Consider the following 19,669-nt stretch of genomic DNA (forward strand, 5'->3'; position numbering starts at 1 on the left):
TAGGGTATTTCAGTTCTAAGTTTTGATTTAAGTTCCTGGCATTTGTTCCCAAGAAAAAAAAAAGATACAAGAATGCCCCTCTTAGCACATCTATGAGAGGCTTATTTTTGTATGTGTGTATATGTGTGTCTGTATATATACACACAGTATGATCTAGCCTGTTCAAAAACAAGAAATTAATTTGTGGACAAAGCAGGCATGGCAATCTGTACTGTATTAATATCAAATGTTAATGTACTACAGATACACATCTCTCTTTGCTTAACCTTAAAATATTTTATATTGTTTAAAAGTACATTTTAATTCTATTATTAGAGCCTTGTGGATATTTGAATGTACTTTCTTATTTTTCAGGTTTCTTCTGATGAATTATCAGCCAAGAAAGGACAGCTATCAGAGGCTTTGCAAGGAACACAGATATTTTTAGCAAAATATGGCGACAAGTATGTTACACTTATTTTGACCTTTAATGATGTTATTTCAACCTTTATAACAACATTTAGTCTTTTGATATGTCAAATCGGGTATAGTTTCTGAAACTTAAGAAAAGGGGTTTGAATTCATTTTGAAATTCCTATACCAAAGTGTTTTTCCCAAAGGCAACTGGACTTCCTTGGGTTTTTTTCCCCTTGAAAACATTTCACTTCTCATCCAAGAAGCTTCTTCAGAACTTGAATGATTGAGAATCATCATAGACATTTTGACTTTCCTCTTGCTGATACTTGCTTATGATTAAAAGGGGAACCAAGATGTTGGCTATAATAATTATGATGTAATTGTGTAGCTTTTTGTACTTTTTGGCAACCCTCCTGTTTATCAATTTCCCCTGATCTTAATTACATTGTACCCACAAAGTTTGATCTTAATACCAGACCTTAGACTTGATTGATTGATTTGATTTTATTGATTTTATTATATTTATATGCCGCCCTTTTCCCCCGAAGGGGACTCAGGGCGGCTCACAATTCAAATCAGGGAAGGGGGGTACAGACAAAAAATAAAAAACGAAACATAACAATGCATAATTTAAAAACACACAACAGTCATACCATTCGAGACGGGGGCAACAGCTCTTTAGCCCCAGGCCTGTCGGAACAGCCAGGTTTTAAGGGCTTTGCGGAAGGCCTGGAGGGTGGTGAGGGTTCGAATCTCCACGGGGAGGGTCGGAGCAGCCACAGAGAAGGTAGTCGCCAGTCGACACTGGCCGGCGGATGGAATTCGGAGGAGGCCTAATCTGTGGGATCTAATCAGTCTAGTGGAGGTGATTAATCTTCAATCTGTTCAAATCTTAGAATAATGGGAATTATCACTCAGTATGTGATACATCAGTGATTATCTCAAATACAATATCTGTTGAATCCAGTTTCAGTCATTCTCAACTTTCCTTGAAGAAGCAGGGGATGGTTTTCTCCTCATCATATTAGAAGCTGTGAACTGGCTTTAAGGATAATTTTTTTTAAGTTAGCTTTGTGCATTCTGTTGTGCATCTTTTTTAGCAAATGATTCTAAATACTGATAATGCATTATGTATCTAATAAATAATTAGAAAGTGGCTGTGTCATGGCTATGACTATTTGTAGCTGCTTGGGAAGAATAGCAATAGCACTTAGAATTACATGCCACTTTGCAGTGCTTCACAGCCCTCTCTTGGTGGCTTACAGAGTCAGCATATTGCCCCCAACAATTTGGATCCTTATTTTACCCACCTTGGAAGGATGGGTGAATCAACCTTGAGCCTGATGAGATTCGAACTATCAAATTGCAGGCAGCTTGCAGTCAGCAGAAGTAGCCTGCGGTACTGCATTCTGACCACTAAGCCTCAGAATAATAAAATATACTCGTCTCTCCAAACAAGTTAAATGGTTTTTAGTGAAGTGTTGCTATGGAAGAGCATGCATTATCACTCCATCCCCAAATACCAAGTTTGCAGTCTTCAGCATGACATTCAGAAATATTACACTGGCTGCAGTGCATCTCTATAGCATGTGGCATCAGAAAACTTTTGCAAATAATACTTCAGGTCTAGATTATCCATGAAATTTTGCAGTTCACTTGTAAAAGCACCTGCACAGTAGAAAATACAGTTGGTATATTTAATGCAAAGTCTCATCCAGGAAGAAAGGTTACAAATAAAGTGAATAATCCAGATCAAATTACTCACCATTATTTTCATAGGCAACCATATGCAGCTGTATTGGTTCTAAATTCATTTTTGCATCCTGTAATTACTTCTGTGAGATTTATTTACTGACATAAAGTGGCATTAGTTCTTGATGTAGTGGAACTCTATTTACTGTATGTATTAATGTGTTAAACAGGAAAAAACGTAGTTTAAAGTCTTCTAAATTGCTGCTTTTACAAAGCGAAGTAATTAACGCAGGATTTGTTTCTGGTTGATGAATCTAGGAACCCAAGTTCAGATTGTAAACTATTTCTGGTTTTGTTCTGTTGCTTATGGAAAGAGGAGTGTTTTGGTGAACCACCCTAGTGTTCAGTAAGCCAAGAGTTATCAAAATCCTGGTTTCTTATTCTATGCTATTGCAGTCTGTTTTTGAAAATCACATATGTATCTTGTTTTGTAGAATGACAAATGATGAGAAAAACGAAATGGAAAATCATATAAAGTCCTTGCAAGAGTGTTCCAAACTCTTATCTAGTGAAGGTTTGATACAGTTGGAGGAGGAAAGAAATATAGAAGATGAAAACATGGATTCAAAGGTAGCCTAAAACTTCTATAATATTACTGATGATCGTGTATGGTCTAAACCTTACTTATTGCATGGGTATAGAATTGTATATTAATACTTTTTTTTTTTAAAAAAACTGCATTAAGTTGTGTGCATCAGACAAAAGGAGGACTAAATGAAAACATTCTGTATTTTTCTGTAATAAGAATTATTATTGAATGTATAAAAAGGAAAATATAGTCATGCATATATCAATAAATCCTTAAATCTGTGTCTTGCATGAACTAAAAACAAAAAAAAATCATACATCACTTACCTTTCTTTTTAAAAACCATCTTTTCCAAATTCTATGTTTCAGAATCCTGACACCCTACAAAAATTTGGTAGATTATATTTCTTGCTTTGTATATTTATTTCAAAAGTTCATTAAATTTCAGCTGGTTACATACTTATCAAAGGGCGCTCTCACTAACTGTGAGATAAATGCCTTAAGGCCTCTCATGATATGTAAAAAGTATTACAAAATGTCAGTTAATATATGCAATATATATATAAATATATATTTAATATATGAAAAAAAAACCTAACTTTCACGTGTGTATTAAATGTTTCTAATGGATGACTTTCAATGCAAACCAGTTGCAATGCATTTAGGTGGTTACAGTGGTGTCAACTTAAAAGTGCTGTATGCTGTAAACATGAGTAGCATGACTGTTGGTATCATTATTTTCTGAATATTCTTAACTTCTCACCAACCACATAGATGGCATGACACTTTGTCTTCCAGGAACGTGTCTTTTTCACTCACTTATATGATCATTGGCTCTTGTATTTCACTAACCTTGTTGATGTGTGCAGAACATAAAGACTTTTTGGTTTGCTGATGCATGCCGTGTCTCAATCTTGTATCACACCATGTGCAGTTGAATCACTGACATAGATCATTTCTGCATTGACTTGCTAACATTCACAGTCTTGCTCCAAATCTGGTAAGTAAATGACTTTTATTGCCATCTACAGATAAGTATTTAAATTCAGAGATTTCATCTTTTGATATTTATTGGATACTGAAAGAAAAATATATTTTTATGTTCTTAGGTAGACAAAGTCATAGCTGGCATCATTGACCAGGCTACCGGAGAGACGTTTTCAGTCTTCCAAGCAATTTATAAAGGCCTTATTGACTATGACACTGGAATCCAATTACTTCAGAGGCAGATTATTTTATCTGGTTTAATTTCACCTACTTTGAGAAAGAATTTTGATCTTGAACAAGCAAAGACCCTTAACCTTGTTGATGAACAAGTTGCATCAGAACTTCAAGGTTTGCAGAACGCCAAGAAGGTTGTTTCGCAACTGAGTTCAACCACAATCCCGGTTGTGGCTGCTTTGGAGCAAGGAATCATTTCAGAATCTTTGGCTGTTAAAATTCTTGAGGTCCAGCTTTCTGGAGGATATCTAAAAATAGTCGGGGCAGAAGAACCACTAACTTTGCACAAAGCTTTCCAAAAGAAACTGATTTCTGGAGCGCTGTATGCTAAGGTCCTAGAAAGCCAGGACGCATCGAGAGACCTTATTGATCCCAATACTGCAGAAAAGTTATCATTTGAGGAATTGCTTGAAAGGACTGTCATACCCAAAGAAACAGGCTTAAGGTTTTTACCAGTGGCTCTTCAAGAAAGAGGCAAAATAACACTAACGTGCGGAAGGAAAACAACCGTTATGAGGGCAGCTCATGAAGGGCTCATAGAGAAGGAGACTATGTTCAGGCTGTTAGATGCTCAGCTGCTTTCCGGGGGCATAATTAATCCCAATTCAGATCACAGGATGACTGTCGAAGAAGCAATGAGAGAAGGAGTCGTAGATCAAGATACCGCCTGTGCTCTTTGGACTCGCCAAGTCCGGACAGGTGGAATCCTGTCACCAAACTCCCCGAAACGTTTGACTGTAGATGAAGCTGTACAGTGCAACCTGATCTCTTCTACTTGTGCCTTGCTGGTGTTAGAGTCACAGCAAGGTTTTGTAGGACTCATTTGGCCCCAGAGTGGTGAAATATTCCCCGTATCTATATGTTTGCATCAAGGAATGATATCTAACGAACTGGCCTGCAAAATTCTAGGCGGGAGGCAAAAAATAGCAGCGCTATATATTCCAGAAACCTCTGAAGTAATCAGCTTAAATAACGCAGCCCAGCAAGGAATTATAGATAGCAACATTTTATCCATTTTGAGTAATATTACTCTTCCTGATGAATTGCCGAACGGGGATGGTGCGCCATTCCCATTGAAAAGGGCTGCAAGATGTTTCTCATTTTGTGAATTCCATCCATCTACACCGAGTGCAGAAAGAAAGGACACCCAATGTCTGAACGCCAGCAAACTCGCAAGTCCCCACTCACAACAGAATCGAAAGCTATTCATGTCTTACCTAATGATAAACAGTTATATGGATGCAAACACAGGCCAGAGGCTTTTGTTGCATGGTGGGGACTTAAATGAGGCTGTCAGTTTGTTAATGGATGACGAGAACTCTGAATGCATTGCAGTTGGAACTGAAGAGCAATTTCGCGAATCTTCTGAAAACAGGGAGGGTCCATATCTTGAGCAACAGCCTAAAACTGTAATACTTAACTCTGTTACTGGCAGTGCTTTAGATCAAGAGACAAGTAAGCAAAGTATGCTTGGCATCAATAACACGGGGGGATTTCAAGAAACTCACGAGAATTTAGTTACCCAATCATGCGCTAAGGCTGATCAGGCAGAAGAGTCCCTTGATAAGCATTGGCAAGGAAATCTTCTTTTAAGCGGAAATGAAGTTGGCGTAAGCACGATAGTCAGGAAAAATGAGAGTGTCAGTGAAAATCTTTTAGCTAACTTAGACAATGTTTTGGATATAAATAATCCTTCAGCGTTTATTAATGGAAGAAAACTACCAAACCACACCGAGGAATGTCCACCTCACTTTCCGCAGGATAATGAAGAAATTATATTAACAAAAGATGAAGAAAAAGTTAATTTCCAGAGTAGTTTACTTACCACTGTGAAAACTGGCCATAAATATTTAAAAGGTCATATTCAGGAAGAATTAGGGGCTTGTAATGAAAAATGGACATTACAGTCAGATGCTAACATCATTGCTGCATCCCATAAGAATAATAATTACAGAGCCTCTCCTTTGGAAGCTACAGAGCCTACTCCCGATAGCTTATTATTAGATAGTTGTATGAATAGCCATTGGATAGCTGTGATGGAAAATGCTTTTTCTAAGGATGATCTACCTCTGAAAGGCAACATCGGTTTGATAAATCAGGAACAGATTAAAACGGAAAGAAGTGAATCTCCGGAGAGCAATATTAATATCAACGACAAACCCGTAAATGAAAGTAACATAAATGGTAGAACTTTGCATGATGATTGTAATAAATCTTACGGAGTTCCACCATTGGAAGGTGACGTTAAATCCATTGAGCCCTTTCGATCAGATCACGTTATGATCACTCATATTGGTCTTCCAGTGGAAGGCAATATTGATACAACATTGGAAGGAACCAGTTCTGCATTTTTTGATGTTTCACCTGTCAGCACAGATGCCCCCCTTAGATTACATAATGAACTGTCTGTGAATGATAATAGCTCACTTCTAGAAGGCAACAATAGTAAGCCTTGTGAAACACAGGATGAAAGAAAATGTATGACTCCACATTCGGAAAGTAGCATTGAATACAAAGATAGTCGAAGCCTTCGTGATATAGCTAAGCATAAAGATGGCAGCATACATAATTATCATAGTGATGATTTTGTTGATAATATAGATAAAGTTGATAAGGGTAGGTCCTCTACAGATAAGGGAGGTATTATTCCAGAAGCCAGTGACGATGTACAGTGTATTAAAATTGCTGTAGATAAGCCAACAGAAGAAGCATCGAAATATCTTCTGCATGAGAAGGAGGAGAGTTTTCTATGCTTTGGTCAACTGGATAATGACGATGCACCTGAAACTGTGGGTAAGAACCCATTCAGTGGAGGCACTGTTCAAGAAGAGAAGGGAGAAGGGAGTGGAAATGTAGATGAGGAATGGAGGGAAGAAGAAAGACGCGAGGTTTTTACCTCTCTGAGAAAATTGGGTGAAGCTGAAACAAAACAAGATAGGCAAGAGCAGAGTGGTAGTACCGAAGAAGGAAATTATTCTGATGATACGGCACAAGAAAGCATTTCTGTAGGTAATTACTTAGGCAATAAGGATAAAGAAAGTGAAGATGACTTTGATAGTTATGATTATGTAGATTTTGATTATTATACATCTGATGAGACTGATTATGAGAATGAGGAAGGGATAGAAATGCATTACTCACAGTGCCAGAGTATAAGCACTGGCAGACAGCATTTAGGAGACAAGAGAGAACAGTTTCCAAAAACAGCAGAAGGCGATTTTACTCATCAGGACTGTAACTTGCAAGTAGAGTTGAAAAACGGCTCACCGTGTTTTAAAAGAAACGTCGTTGATGACTGTCAAAATATAACGAATGGTAAAAGTAAAGATGAGAGCCAGAAAGATGCTGAAAATGTTTTAGAACCTTTCTTAGAAGTAAAGTTTGACGCATGTGGCAGTCAAACTGTGGCTTCAGGGAATGCCACTGGAACAAAAAATGTTCAGGCTGAGCCAGACATTGTTCTTCAAAACACTTTGTCCTCTGACCACAACGAGGCTATCGGGCAAGATGTAAAAGCAGCGTCATTTCCGAGTTGCAAGGAAAGTCATGGAGTAAATGATAGACGGTTAGTGCAGGATATCATGGGTGATGGGAAACAGAATAAAAAGGGGGTTCTGTGGGAGGATAGTAGCCTGGAATCAGATGGAAGCTTGATGGAGAATTGTTCATTGAGTATCAAAAACACTTATGAAACTATTCCCTCATGTCAGGAGAAAGCGAGTGTTGATCAGTTTTCAAAGGAAGCTAAATCCGTTGTACAACCTAGTGGCTTGTCTACAGACGTAACTATTGACCACGATGAAGTAGTTGATCTTTCCACTTACTTAAAGCAGTGTGCACAAAATATCAAAACCAACGATATCCTAGCGCTGAGACACGGAGTTTCATCCAACGACCCGGAAATTGAAAGAGGCAATAAAGAGAATGGAACGGAAGCTGAACAACATTCTGAAGAACTGAGTTTCCAGATTCTGACATCAGATACACCAGAACTTATTCAAATGAATGACGCCAAAGAAAGAGAAGGACATTCCAAAGTATATCACGGAAATCTCCAATCAGAAAGCTTTGATATTACGGAAGATCAAACTTCCGAAGAAGTAATTAGCAAAGTTAAAATGAGTTGTAAGGAACAATTGCAAACAGGGGGGTCCTTTTTGGATACTTTAGCCGCTATGGGTAACAGCTGGCCCGGTAAAAAACCAAATGTGCATGAAATACTTGTTAATCACAGTAGCGAAAGAAATGATGAGGTAGGGGACATTCAAGATAATAGTTCTACTTTCTTACAAAAAGCCACCAAGAACGATGTGCAATTACCACCAAAGGGAACACATCTGCCTGATTCTCTTCTAATAGAGGATCAGAAAATACATTTGTCTAATATCCATGCTACGTTGCATGAAACCTTACCAAATATACTTAAAAACAGAATAAACGACTTCCGCATTCCCCACAATCAGGAAGATAAATCTTTAAGTTATACTGGCACAAGGGCTTTAATGCAAAATGTATTTAAAACAGTCAATCATATGCATCGGGAGCAGTCTACTCAATCTGATATCAAAGATGAAAACAATATTGCCGAAACAGCCATTCTGGACAATCCATTTTGCATCCGTGCAAATGAACACCATCCTCCCCCAGGTATTTGGCTTGACAATAGCAGTCCTGATCTCCTCCTTGATATCCTGAAGCCAGATAATTCTAATCATAAAAATAACGGCCAACATGGAATCGTCAGCGTCAAAGGCCAGACTGAGAGGAGTCAGGTGGAAATGGTTTCTCAGCTTGACCAATTGCTTCCAAATCCAGATGGAGCTAAAGATGCATCAGAATTAAAACCAGTGGCCTGCTCAAAGAACCCATCTCCAAGCAGTAAAGCTCTTGTTTTGGAAACAAATCAGTCGAAGGAACTATACCATTCAGGAGGAGACTTTTGCGACCATGCCTTGGAAATGAAGGGATCTTTTCCAGGATCTGTGGCAACAGGCACGGTGAGAAGCAATTTTTCACGTTGTTTTGTTTGTTTGAGTGGCTGTAACTATTTCATAGAGGGACGCAGTGGCTCAGTGGCTAAGACGCTGAGCTTGTCGATCAGAAAGGGCGGCAATTCGGCGGTTCGAATCCCTAGCGCCACTTAACGGAGCGAGCTCCTGTTACTTGCCCCAGCTTCTGCCAACCTAGCATTTCGAAAGCATGTAAAAATGCAAATAGAAAAAAATAGGAACCACTTTTGGTAGGAAGGTAACAGTGCTCCGTGCACCTTTGGTGTTTAGTCATGCTGGCCATATGACCACGGAGACATTTCGGACAGCGCCGGCTCTTCGGCTTTGAAACGGAGATGAGCACCGCCCCTTAGAGTCGGGAACGAACAACTAGCACATATATGCAAGGGGAACCTTTACCTTTAGCAATAGCAATAGCAGTTAGACTTATATACCGCTTCATAGGGCTTTCAGCCCTCTCTAAGCGGTTTACAGAGTCAGCATATCGCCCCCCACAGTCTGGGTCCTCATTTCACCCACCTCGGAAGGATGGAAGGCTGAGTCAACCTTGAGCCGGTGAGATTAGAACCGCTGAACTGCAGATAACAGTCAGCTGAAGTGGCCTGCAGTACTGCACCCTAACCACTGCGCCACCTCGGCTCTTTACATTACCATTTCATCAAACATGTCAAAACGGTAGGGAAATTGCTTTAAATTTCCGATAAAGAAACATAAACGTTCTCTAGTTATTGGTATTGTAGGATCACTGGTAAAAAATTAAGTTGACCCTCCCGGCTTATTTTAAACTGCAGCTGTGAAGAGTGAAGCTACAGCTGTAAAAATGTGAGCAATAATAAATGCAGATGAATTGCTTTCATAAATAGTTTTGCTAAAATGACTTCTTGTTCAATAATGTTTCCAGTTACCCAGTGGTCTGCAGCCCTGTTCTTGCTACACAGAGAACCTGAGAAGGCACTTGATAATAGTCCAAGATATGAAATTTCTCTTAGATGATCTGCAGCCCATCAGTAATGACTTGGAAGCTCTAAAAATACAACTTGAGCAATTAGAGGTAAAATTATTGATTAGTATAGAAATGTTTGTTTATTTATCAAATGTACATGGCTTACAAGCTTATATGACTGAAATAGGATTCAGTCCAGATCTCCCCTATTTGAATTCTGTGTTTATGCATCGTATCATTTTCATGTTAAGAAACATCAATGTGTAAAGTTACAAGTTTTAACAGTAAGAAGCTGAGTTCAATGTAGAGATATTTTAGACTGTGATTGTCAAAAAGTTATACCATGCATGGGCTCTGGGAAGTTGGGGGGGGGAGGGAAGAGAGGTGGGGATCTAGGGGGAGGGGGGAGGGGGGAAATATAATAAGTGTTAAATTCTAAAGTACATGATTGCACTTGTATACTGTGGCTTTTTAATGTTAGTGTCAAAACAGAACAAACCGAATATATTGGAAGGTAATAGAAGTATACCGAAGGGAGGAGCTGAGTGAAAGAAGAAGGAGGGTGGAGAGGGTGAGAGAGAGGAGGAGGAGAAGGAAGGGAGGGAATGGATTAAGAGAGGGAGTGATAGGGTTAGGGTTAGATGGAGGGGGAGGGGAAGTAGGTGTAGAAGGGTATGAGAGAAGGAAGAATGAAAGTTGGAGGGGGATGAAAGAGGGTGTATGGTGGGCCGAGGTGGTATATGGGGTTTGTATTGTGGGGGGCATTTTCTATATAAGCGAGGGCTGTGTTTATTACTCAATGTTATATGCCCCGGTTATGCACAGTAAACATGTGATTGTATAGAATGAAATGGAAATAAAAATATTATGCAGAAAAAAGATAAAGTTACAAGTTTTAGTAGGAGTAGTGGTAATATTACACAAGTCAATTATTCCTTTTTTTTTTCTGATAGGCAATACAAATCTGTTTTATCCCTGATAGAATATAATTCATTCTGCTTAATAGAATGAAGAGTAGAATTCATCTATTTTTATTCTCATTTCATGTTTCTGTTTTGTCTTTTTATTTTTTTATACTTGTAGGCATTTGAATCAGGACTGGCAGGGTTTGCTGTCACCTTGCGAAAAGATATGAAGTTGGCAGAAGACTTTCTGGAATTACAATCCAGAGATGTTCCTGCAGAGCAGGAACTGGAAGATTTAAAAGAAACTTATCATTGCTTGGAGAGAGAATTCTCTGTGGTCTGTGAAATGTCTTCAAACCGAGCAAAGCAAATAGTCTTTGCTGTAGACTCTGAAATGGTCAGTTCATATTCCATATTTTGCTTGCTAGTCGGGGACATTACCTTAAAATAATCCCGTTTAAAACATAGTAGAATAAAATTATATAAATTATTACATCACAAATTTATGGCCTTATCGGTATTACTTCGCTTTTAAATTCATGTACAACGTACGTCCCCGATTGAGCCCAGAATTTCTGTTGCTAAGCAAGGCAGCTGTTGAGTGAATTTTGCATTATTTTACGACCTTTCTTGCCACTGTTCTAAATCAAATCACCGCAGTTCTTAAGTTAGTAACGTTGTTAAGTGAATCTGGCTTCCCCAGTGACGTTGCTTGTCAGAAGGTCATCTTCTGGCCCCAGAATACTACGATTGTCATAAATATGAGCCATTTGCCAAGTGTCTGAATTTTGATCACCTGATCATGCTGGTCATAAGTATGAAAAATGGCCTTAGGTGACTTTCTTTAGTGCCTTTGTAACTCTGAATGGTCATTACATTAACTGTTGTAAGTCGAGGACTACATGTCCTTTATCCTTTTCATCTCTTTTTTTATTTCCTCTGTTCCTCTCCCACCTGCCTCCTCTCCATTCCTCCCGCATTAAAAAAAAATGTTTAAAGTTCCATTGTGTCTAGGGGGAAGAATGTTATAGATTGGTAGGAGAGGCCTCATAGTTTCTGCTCCGATAACTTAAAATGACTTTTGCAGAGCTTCAAAACTCAGACACAATATAAGAGTAATTTTGTTTTCCTTTCGGTTGCTATAATCTAAGAACGCTTCGGGACCGCCTCCTGCCACATACCTCCCAACGACCTATAAAATCACACAGATTGGGCCTCCTCCGGGTACCGTCGACCGGGCAATGCCGGTTGGCGAGTACTCGGGGGAGGTCTTTCTCTGTAGCTGTTCCGGCCCTGTGGAATGATCTCCCTGCAGAGATCCGGACCCTTCCCACTCTCTCGGCCTTCCGTAAGGCCACTAAAACCTGGCTGTTCCGGCAGGCCTGGGGCTGTTGACCCCAAAATACGGTCCAGCCCCACTTGAAATGGAGTGCATGGTGTGTTTTTAAATCTATCTCTTCTTTCTTTCTATTCTTTTGATTTGTATTGTTAGCCGCCCGGAGTCCTCCGGGATTGGGCGGCATACAAATGCTATTAAACATTGAAACTTTGAAGCTTCGGTTTCTTATTTAAGTGTGAAAAAGCTGTTAGCAAAGTATATCTTTTAAACCCTTTTTTTTTATTTAGGCCAAGCTTGCTGTATTGCATCAGGAACTCTTAGTCAGTCTTCAAGAGTTCACAGATTGGATTGTTGAAAAGAGTGAAACGATGGATAATTTGGCGATGGCGGATGTTGGTGATGTGGAAGATGTGAAGCAAAAGCTTCAGTTAGCCAAGGCAAGTATTAGTTATTATTTATTACATTTATTTCCCGCCCATCTCGCCACCAAGTGAGTCTAAACCAGGGCTGTCAAACTCCATGCCTGGGGGCCAGATCCAGACCTGAGGCCCAGATCTGGTGTTTAGATCTGGTCTATGGGGCTAGAGAGCCGAGGTGGCGCAGTGGTTAAATGCAGCACTGCAGGCTACTTCAGCTGACTGCAGTTCTGCAGTTTGGCGGTTCAAATCTCACCGGCTCAAGGTCGACTCAGCCTTTCATCCTTCCAAGGTGGGTAAAATGAGGACCCAGACTGTGGGGGAGATATGCTGACTCTGTAAAATTGAATTGAATTGAATTTATTTTATTTTATTTCTATGCCACCCTTTTCCCAGAAGGGACTCAGGCGGCTCACAACCCAAGTCGGGTGGGGGGGGGGGGGATAGGGGATACAAATAGGGAAAAAAAGACATAGACAAACAATACCACAATTTTAAAAACAACTCAACAGGCACACCATTCGAGCGGGGACAGGAACTCATCAGCCCCAGGCCTGTCGGAACAGCCAGGTTTTAAGGGCTTTGCGGAAAGCCTGGAGGGTGGTGAGGGTCCGAATCTCCACGGGGAGCTCGTTCCAGAGGGCCGGAGCAGCCACAGAGAAGGCCCTCCTCCGGGTGGTCGCCAGTCGGCATTGGCCAGTGGATGGAATTCGGAGGAGGCCTAATCTGTGGGATCTAAAAGGTCTGTTGGAGGTAATTGGCAGCCGGCTGTCTCTCAAGTAAACCGCTTAGAGAGGGCTGAAAGTCCTATGAAGCGGTATATAAGTCTAACTGCTATTGCTATTGCTATTGCTACCCTGGAAACAGCAAAGGACCCCAGCCCGTAGTGCCTCTGGCAGCAAAAATGGAGCCCGGGAGGCGCCCTCCGTTTTGGCTGGCAGAGGGTTGCAGAAAGTTTTCGCAGCCAAAAATGGAGCTCAGGAGCCCGATAGTGTCGTTTGGAATATTATCTGACCACCTTTGCTTAATTTGCAGGACCAAGAAAAAGAGCTTGGATGTAGAAAACTGCAACTGGAATCCACGGCATTTGATATTCAGTTCTTCATTTCTGAACATGCCCAAGATCTTTCCCCGAACCAAAGCAAGCAACTGTTGAGGCCATTAAATTCCACGCAACGACACTTCCAGGAAATGCAAGAAAAAATAAAATCTCAAGTGGATCGTTTTGAATCTCTCTTACAAACAGCTCAAGTCCTTATTGATCACCAGGTTTGCTTCTCTGTGTGGCCTTGTGCTTATTATACTTTAGATAGCTAAAGCAACAAGGTGCCAAAATTACAGGCCACCTAAACTTCGAAGCTGTTGAACGCTGGATTTATCCTCCAGAATTCTAGAGAGGCATTATCGACAGTTAGTTTAACGATCCTTTAAATTTACCCTTCAAAATAATAACTTTTTACAACATAGGAATATTTTGGCTTCAAATGACACTTAAGGAGCCGAGGTGGCGCAGTGGTTAAATGCAGCACTGCAGGCTACTTCAGCTGACTGCAGTTCTGCAGTTCGGCTGTTCAAATCTCACCGGCTCAGGGTTGACTCAGCGTTCCATCCTTCCGAGGTGGGTAAAATGAGGACCCGGATTGTTGTTGGGGGCAATATGCTGACTCTGTAAACCGCTTAGAGAGGGCTGAAAGCCCCATGAAGCGGTATATAAGTCTAACTGCTATTGCTATTAAACAAGCAACCATAATATAGAAAGAGTGGGATCTAAATTGGAATTAGGATTTGAGTATGTAGGGGGAAAAAGGGAAGCTTGGTGATTAAATCCTACTTCTTCCTGTCAAGTTCAGCCGAAACCATCAATGCCTTTACATGTGGGTAAACCATTGTAGAGCTTACAAATTTTCATGGTCTTTCAGGGTGGGTGATACATTGTTTGGGTTTTATTTTATATCTAAAGCTGCCCAGCTGGAGATGCCTCAACTAGTACATGAAAAACAGAGACTTGTTCAAAACAGAGCTAATAGAAAAGGCAATAACTCCAGCTAGATTTCAAGAGGTAGTGTTTAAGGGCCAAGAATGTTAAAAAGGCTAGGACTTTATTAAAATAACAGAGGTGAAAAATACATCGAATGGGAGGACAGGATAAGCGAGCCAGTGAATCTTATTGCACGCGTGCTTCTGTGGTGTTTACAATACATACATAATCTCAGTGCTGATAACATTTACATGTACCAACTTTCTAACTAACTAACCTTGGTTTTGACATCCCTGTTTTAGAATTAATGCTTGTTGTGTTACAGATTTTGAACAAGAAAGAAATTTGGATTTTCACACGCCTAATGCATGGCCAGAGTTCTGCTGGGCGATTCCATCTCAAACTGGTCTCTTTACTTACAGCATTTGTGAGGTTTATCCATACCTTTTTATATTCCATTTCTTTAAACTCTTGTGCAAACTGCTCTCATGTTTACAGCATACTTTCGGAAACAATTTCTAATGAAAGCTTTGCAATGTGGTTGCTTGAAAATTTAACTTATGCAACAACTTTTGTGCGCCTTTATGCAGCTATGTTCTTACTTCAAAACAGGATTTGATGGATCAGCACCAGGAATTCCAAGACAAATTACAGGATATATGCGATCTACTCACACAGACAGAAAATCAGATCATTGGCCACAAAGAGGCCCTTGTGATTGAAGATAGCAAGACTGAATTACAGCAATACCAAGTCAGGCAACAGGTAAATTGTTGAGTATCAACAAACACACTAAGCAGTCAGAATTTCACCAAGGACCAATTTGCAGCAAGTGGAATCACTTCTCATGTTCATGCCATGGCTAGAATGGTTTTAACTTATTGGGCAAACCAAAACGTCGTGAGTGCAAACAATAGATTATTGCTAAACCTGTGATATAAGCCCAAAATTGATGCATTATTCAGCAAATTCTCATTGAAACAAACAGCCTGTACCGAGGAATTCAGGGATTTAGGAGTTAAAACAGTGCCTTTAATCTTCCAAAAGGTTTACAGTTTCTATTTTCACCAATAAAGCTTCCCAAAATGCTTCTAAAATTCCACCAAAAGGGAAGGGAATTGAATAGAGGTGCCCTGTGGTTAGATGGAGTTTGGAGTTTGGAGTAGTTTATTTATATGCCGCCCTTTTCCCTGGGGGGACTCAGGGCGGCTTACAATTCGAAAGGAGGGGAAAACAAACAGATTAACACATAAGACAGTACATCATTAAAAGCACAATATTCATACCATTCGGGTGGGTTACGGTCTTTAACCCCAGGCCTGACGGGATAGCCAGGTTTTGAGGGCTGTGCGGAAGGTCTGGAGGGTGGTGAGGGTACGAATCTCCACGGGGAGATCGTTCCATAGGGTCGGAGCTGCCACCGAGAAGGCTCTCCTCCGCGTGGTTGCCAGTCGACATTGACCGGCAGATGGAACTCGGAGGAGGCCTAATCTATGGGATCTAATTGGTCGAGTGGAGGTAATTGGCAGTAGGCGGTCTCTCAAGTACCCGATGGTTGATCAATTAAATTTAATAAATAAAAATAAATAAATATTTTTATTTCCGTTGTCATCCTTCTTCAAGGAACTGCAGAAAAGCATGCAATCAAATGCACAGGCCTTGGCAGAAATTGTGAAAGACACAGAAATGTTCCTGAAAGAGAATGGAGAAAAACTGCCATTGGAAGATAAGACCGCTCTTGAAGGGAAACTGAATGAAGCGAAAACCAAGTGTTTGTTGCTAAGCCAGAAGGCAGAGGAATCCAGAAAAGAGCTGGATAAAGCTGTGACGACAGCTATGAAGCAAGAAACAGAGAAGGTTCTTTGGCAAACATTCACTTTTTCTTTCGAAACGATTTGTCTTCATAATTTCCGCTTGCGTGCGCTTTGTTGATATGAATGAGAAATTTCAGAAAAATCTTTTTGACGACTGAAAGAGTTGATCATCGTTATTCATTCATCTTTGCATATGTTTTCATTTATTCATCAAACGATATCTAGATTTCCATATTCATTTATAAATATATTCATCAAACTACAGTTTAAAAAGAAATCTTAAACCGTTCCAGAAGGCTTAGAAGTGGTGTAGTTCCACAACTACACCACTTAGGGCAGAGGATTCTCTAAACACAATAGCTTTCCAGTGATTTTCTCGTTTTTTCTAAAACTGGGATAGAGCAATTATCCTTGCATGGTTATTTCCAAGCGTGACCCGTCAAAACCGCGCTCGACTAAGCCACGCCCGATTAAACCGCGTTGCTGATGTCATCAACAGGGCGACAACAGCCAGCGCGGAGAAAGAAGGGTGCTTTAAATAGCGCTTTGAAAGCAAGCTGATTCAACTTAAGGTAAGGGTTAGGTTTAGGGTTAGCTTTAGGATTAGGTTTAGGGTTAGGTTAAGGGTTAGGGTTAGGTTTAGGGTTAGGTTAAGGGTTAGGATTAGGTTTAGGGTTAGGTTAAGGGTTAAGTTTAGGGTTAGGTTTAGGGTTAGGTTAAGGGTTAGGTTAAGGGTTAGGGTTAGGGTTAGGTTAAGGGTTAGGTTAAGGGTTAGGTTAAGGGTTAAGTTTAGGGTTAGGTTTAGGGTTAGGTTAAGGGTTAGGTTAAGGGTTAGGTTAAGGGTTAGGTTAAGGGTTAGGTTTAGGGTTAGGTTAAGGGTTAGGTTTAGGATTAGGTTTAGGGGGGTTAGGTTTAGGTTTAGGGGTTAATTTTAGGTTTAGGGTTTACAGCGTGCTTCTGTCTCCGCGCTGTTGTCGCCCTGTTGATGACGTCAGCGACGCGGTTTAGTCAGGCGCGGTTTAGTCGAGCGCGGTTTCTTGGTGGAACCATTTCCAAGTAACCAAATGCTCCAAAAAAAACCAAATAATCCTCTTTTAACAATCACTTGTTCCCTGGATGGATTTATGATGGTGTTGAACATGTGATACTTAGGACTTAGGCAACGTCCCTACAGCCACGTGATCGTGAACCAGGTTCTCGGCAACATGCTTGCAATTACAACGTTGCAATATCCCATAGTCACATGATCACTTTTGTGAGTCCTTCACTGCCAGCATCGGGCAAGCAAAGTCAATGGGGAAGCTGGCAGGAGGTTGCAAATGGTGAACACAGGGCATTGCACCGAATGAGGACACAGAATTTGCTTAATGACAGCAACTGAAAGTACCAAAACAGCTGCCATGATTTGATTACGCAGCAGTGTTGGAAATTCCAGTTAGTAATAAATAATTCGCTGTTAGTATCCAAATAATTTGGGAATATTTTAAGGAAGGAAAGCAAGCATAAAATCAGTGCACATTGGTTTGGTTTGGTTTGGTTTATTAGATTTATATGCCGCCCTTCTCCCAAGGACTCAGGGTGGCGTACAACATTAAAATAAACAAATAATACAAAAGTTTTTAAAAAATTAAATAGAATATCCCAAACAAACCCAATTAGAATTAACAATAACATTTTTAAAAAATTGAATTAAAATTAACAATGATCAATAATTTATTTTGTTTTGTTCAGGCCAGGTTGGCTTGCTGGAAAAGCCAACTTTTTAGGGCGCGTCGGAAGGACCGGAGGTCGGGGATTATACGAAGCTCCTGGGGGCAGCTCATTCCAGAGGGAAGGGGCTCCCACAGAGAAGGCTCTCCCCCTGGGGGTCGACACTGTCTGGCCGACGGCACCCTGAGGAGGCCAACTCTGTGGGATCGCACTGGACGGTGGGAGGCTACCGGTGGCAGTAGGTGGTCTCGCAGGTATCCTGGGCCTAAGCCATGGAGCGTTTTAAAGGTCATAATTAGTACCTTGAATCGCACCCGGAAGACAACCGACAACCAGTGCAGGCCGCCTAAAAAGGGTGTAACATGGCAGCACCTAGGTGCCCCCATGATAACCCGCGCAGCCGCATTCTGGACCAGCTGAAGCCTCCGGGTGCGATTCAAGGTTGTTGTTTGTTTTTTCGAATCAAGGAGCATCTTCGTTTTCACATTTGTTTTTAGACTTACCGTTTTGATAGCCAGAAAGTTCTTTCATTTCCAGCCAAAATTTGAATTACTATCATATATTGGGGGACATTTTACATCTGTACCTGTAAATATTTTTGAGCAAGCTACTGATGGTTTGAACTTCGATTGTTCAGGTTGCAGCTAGACAACAACTTGAAGAGAGCAAAAATGTGATAGAAAATCTTCTGGACTGGCTGTCAAATGTAGATAAGGACGCTGATCATAGAGATACAAAAAGTGAGCCAACAATCAAACAGAATGGTACTCATTTCCGTGAAGGGGATGGAGAGGATTTGAATGGAGGGGAAGACGAAGTAAATGGCAACTTGCTAGAAACTCAAGAACAGAATGAAACTCTTGTAGATGGACAGCGTACAACGTCGGATGATAATCTCAACATGAAATACCAGAAGGCTAAGGTAATGTATACACCTGCCATATTAGTAATTGCAATTCTAGAGGGGGGGGGGAAGGAGGTATGGATGGAGTTAGGGGTGGGCTGCTGGGGCTTCGCAGGGGTCGGGAGAACCTCTAGCCAAAATTCTGTGCAGTTGGAGAACCTCCAAATCCTGCTCCTGGCTGGCCCTCTCCACCCCTCCCCTACCAGGAGTCCCAACATTGATCGTTTTGGATGCAGGGTGCGTGCGGAGGCTCAGGGAGGGTAAAAACAGCCTGACCAGAAGTTCGGGAAGGCTGGAAACGGGCCTGGGGAGGATGTTTTCGCCCTCCCAGAGACTTGAGCAAAGCCTCTGGAGCCCGGGGAAGGCAACTCCCCCCCCTCCCCGTGGTGCAGAAGGCTGACTAGGCCACGCCCACCATAACCATGCCCACCCAGCAACCGGGCAGAGAACTCCCTACTAACATTTTTGAAGCCCACCCAGAGGTGGGTTCCTACCAGTTCGCACCTATTCGGTAGAATCGGTTTGTCAAATCTACCGAACCGGTTAGAAGAGGTTCCACCAGTGGACCCGGAAAACAGGCCACACCTACAGAAGAGGTTCCAAAAATTTTTGAAACCCACCACTGGTCCTTGGATATGATTATTCTACACTATCATGCTCATATTTATAAAACTCAGTGCCTCTGTGAAAGGTAAGGATGACTACTGCGTTTGTGGTGCAATCAGAACATTGCGTGTGTTGAAGTTGTTTTAAT

At 41.0% G+C, this 19,669-nt stretch overlaps 1 protein-coding gene across 8 annotated transcripts in view; it reads left to right on the forward strand.

Moving 5' to 3' along the window:
* Positions 1–19,669, forward strand: part of DST (dystonin) — a 410,298-nt gene that overhangs the window by 239,891 nt on the left and 150,738 nt on the right. For 7 of the 8 annotated variants that reach the window (XM_087718939.1, XM_087718941.1, XM_087718943.1 and 4 more), the window contains 5 exons: positions 355–443; positions 2,583–2,718; positions 15,100–15,252; positions 16,111–16,344; positions 18,649–18,933. In XM_087718939.1, coding sequence (XP_087575065.1) covers positions 355–443; positions 2,583–2,718; positions 15,100–15,252; positions 16,111–16,344; positions 18,649–18,933 — 897 coding nt within the window. Of the gene's footprint in view, positions 1–354; positions 444–2,582; positions 2,719–3,785; positions 8,895–9,807; positions 9,958–10,932; positions 11,152–12,380; positions 12,531–13,544; positions 13,779–15,099; positions 15,253–16,110; positions 16,345–18,648; positions 18,934–19,669 lie in introns of all 8 variants that reach the window. The other variant, XM_087718947.1, reaches the window with a different exon arrangement.

This window comes from Thamnophis sirtalis, unplaced genomic scaffold (assembly GCF_051295495.1).
Source record: "Thamnophis sirtalis isolate CommonGarterSnake01/CBP01778 unplaced genomic scaffold, rThaSir2_p1.2 scaffold_6, whole genome shotgun sequence".
NCBI lineage: Eukaryota > Metazoa > Chordata > Lepidosauria > Squamata > Natricidae > Thamnophis > Thamnophis sirtalis.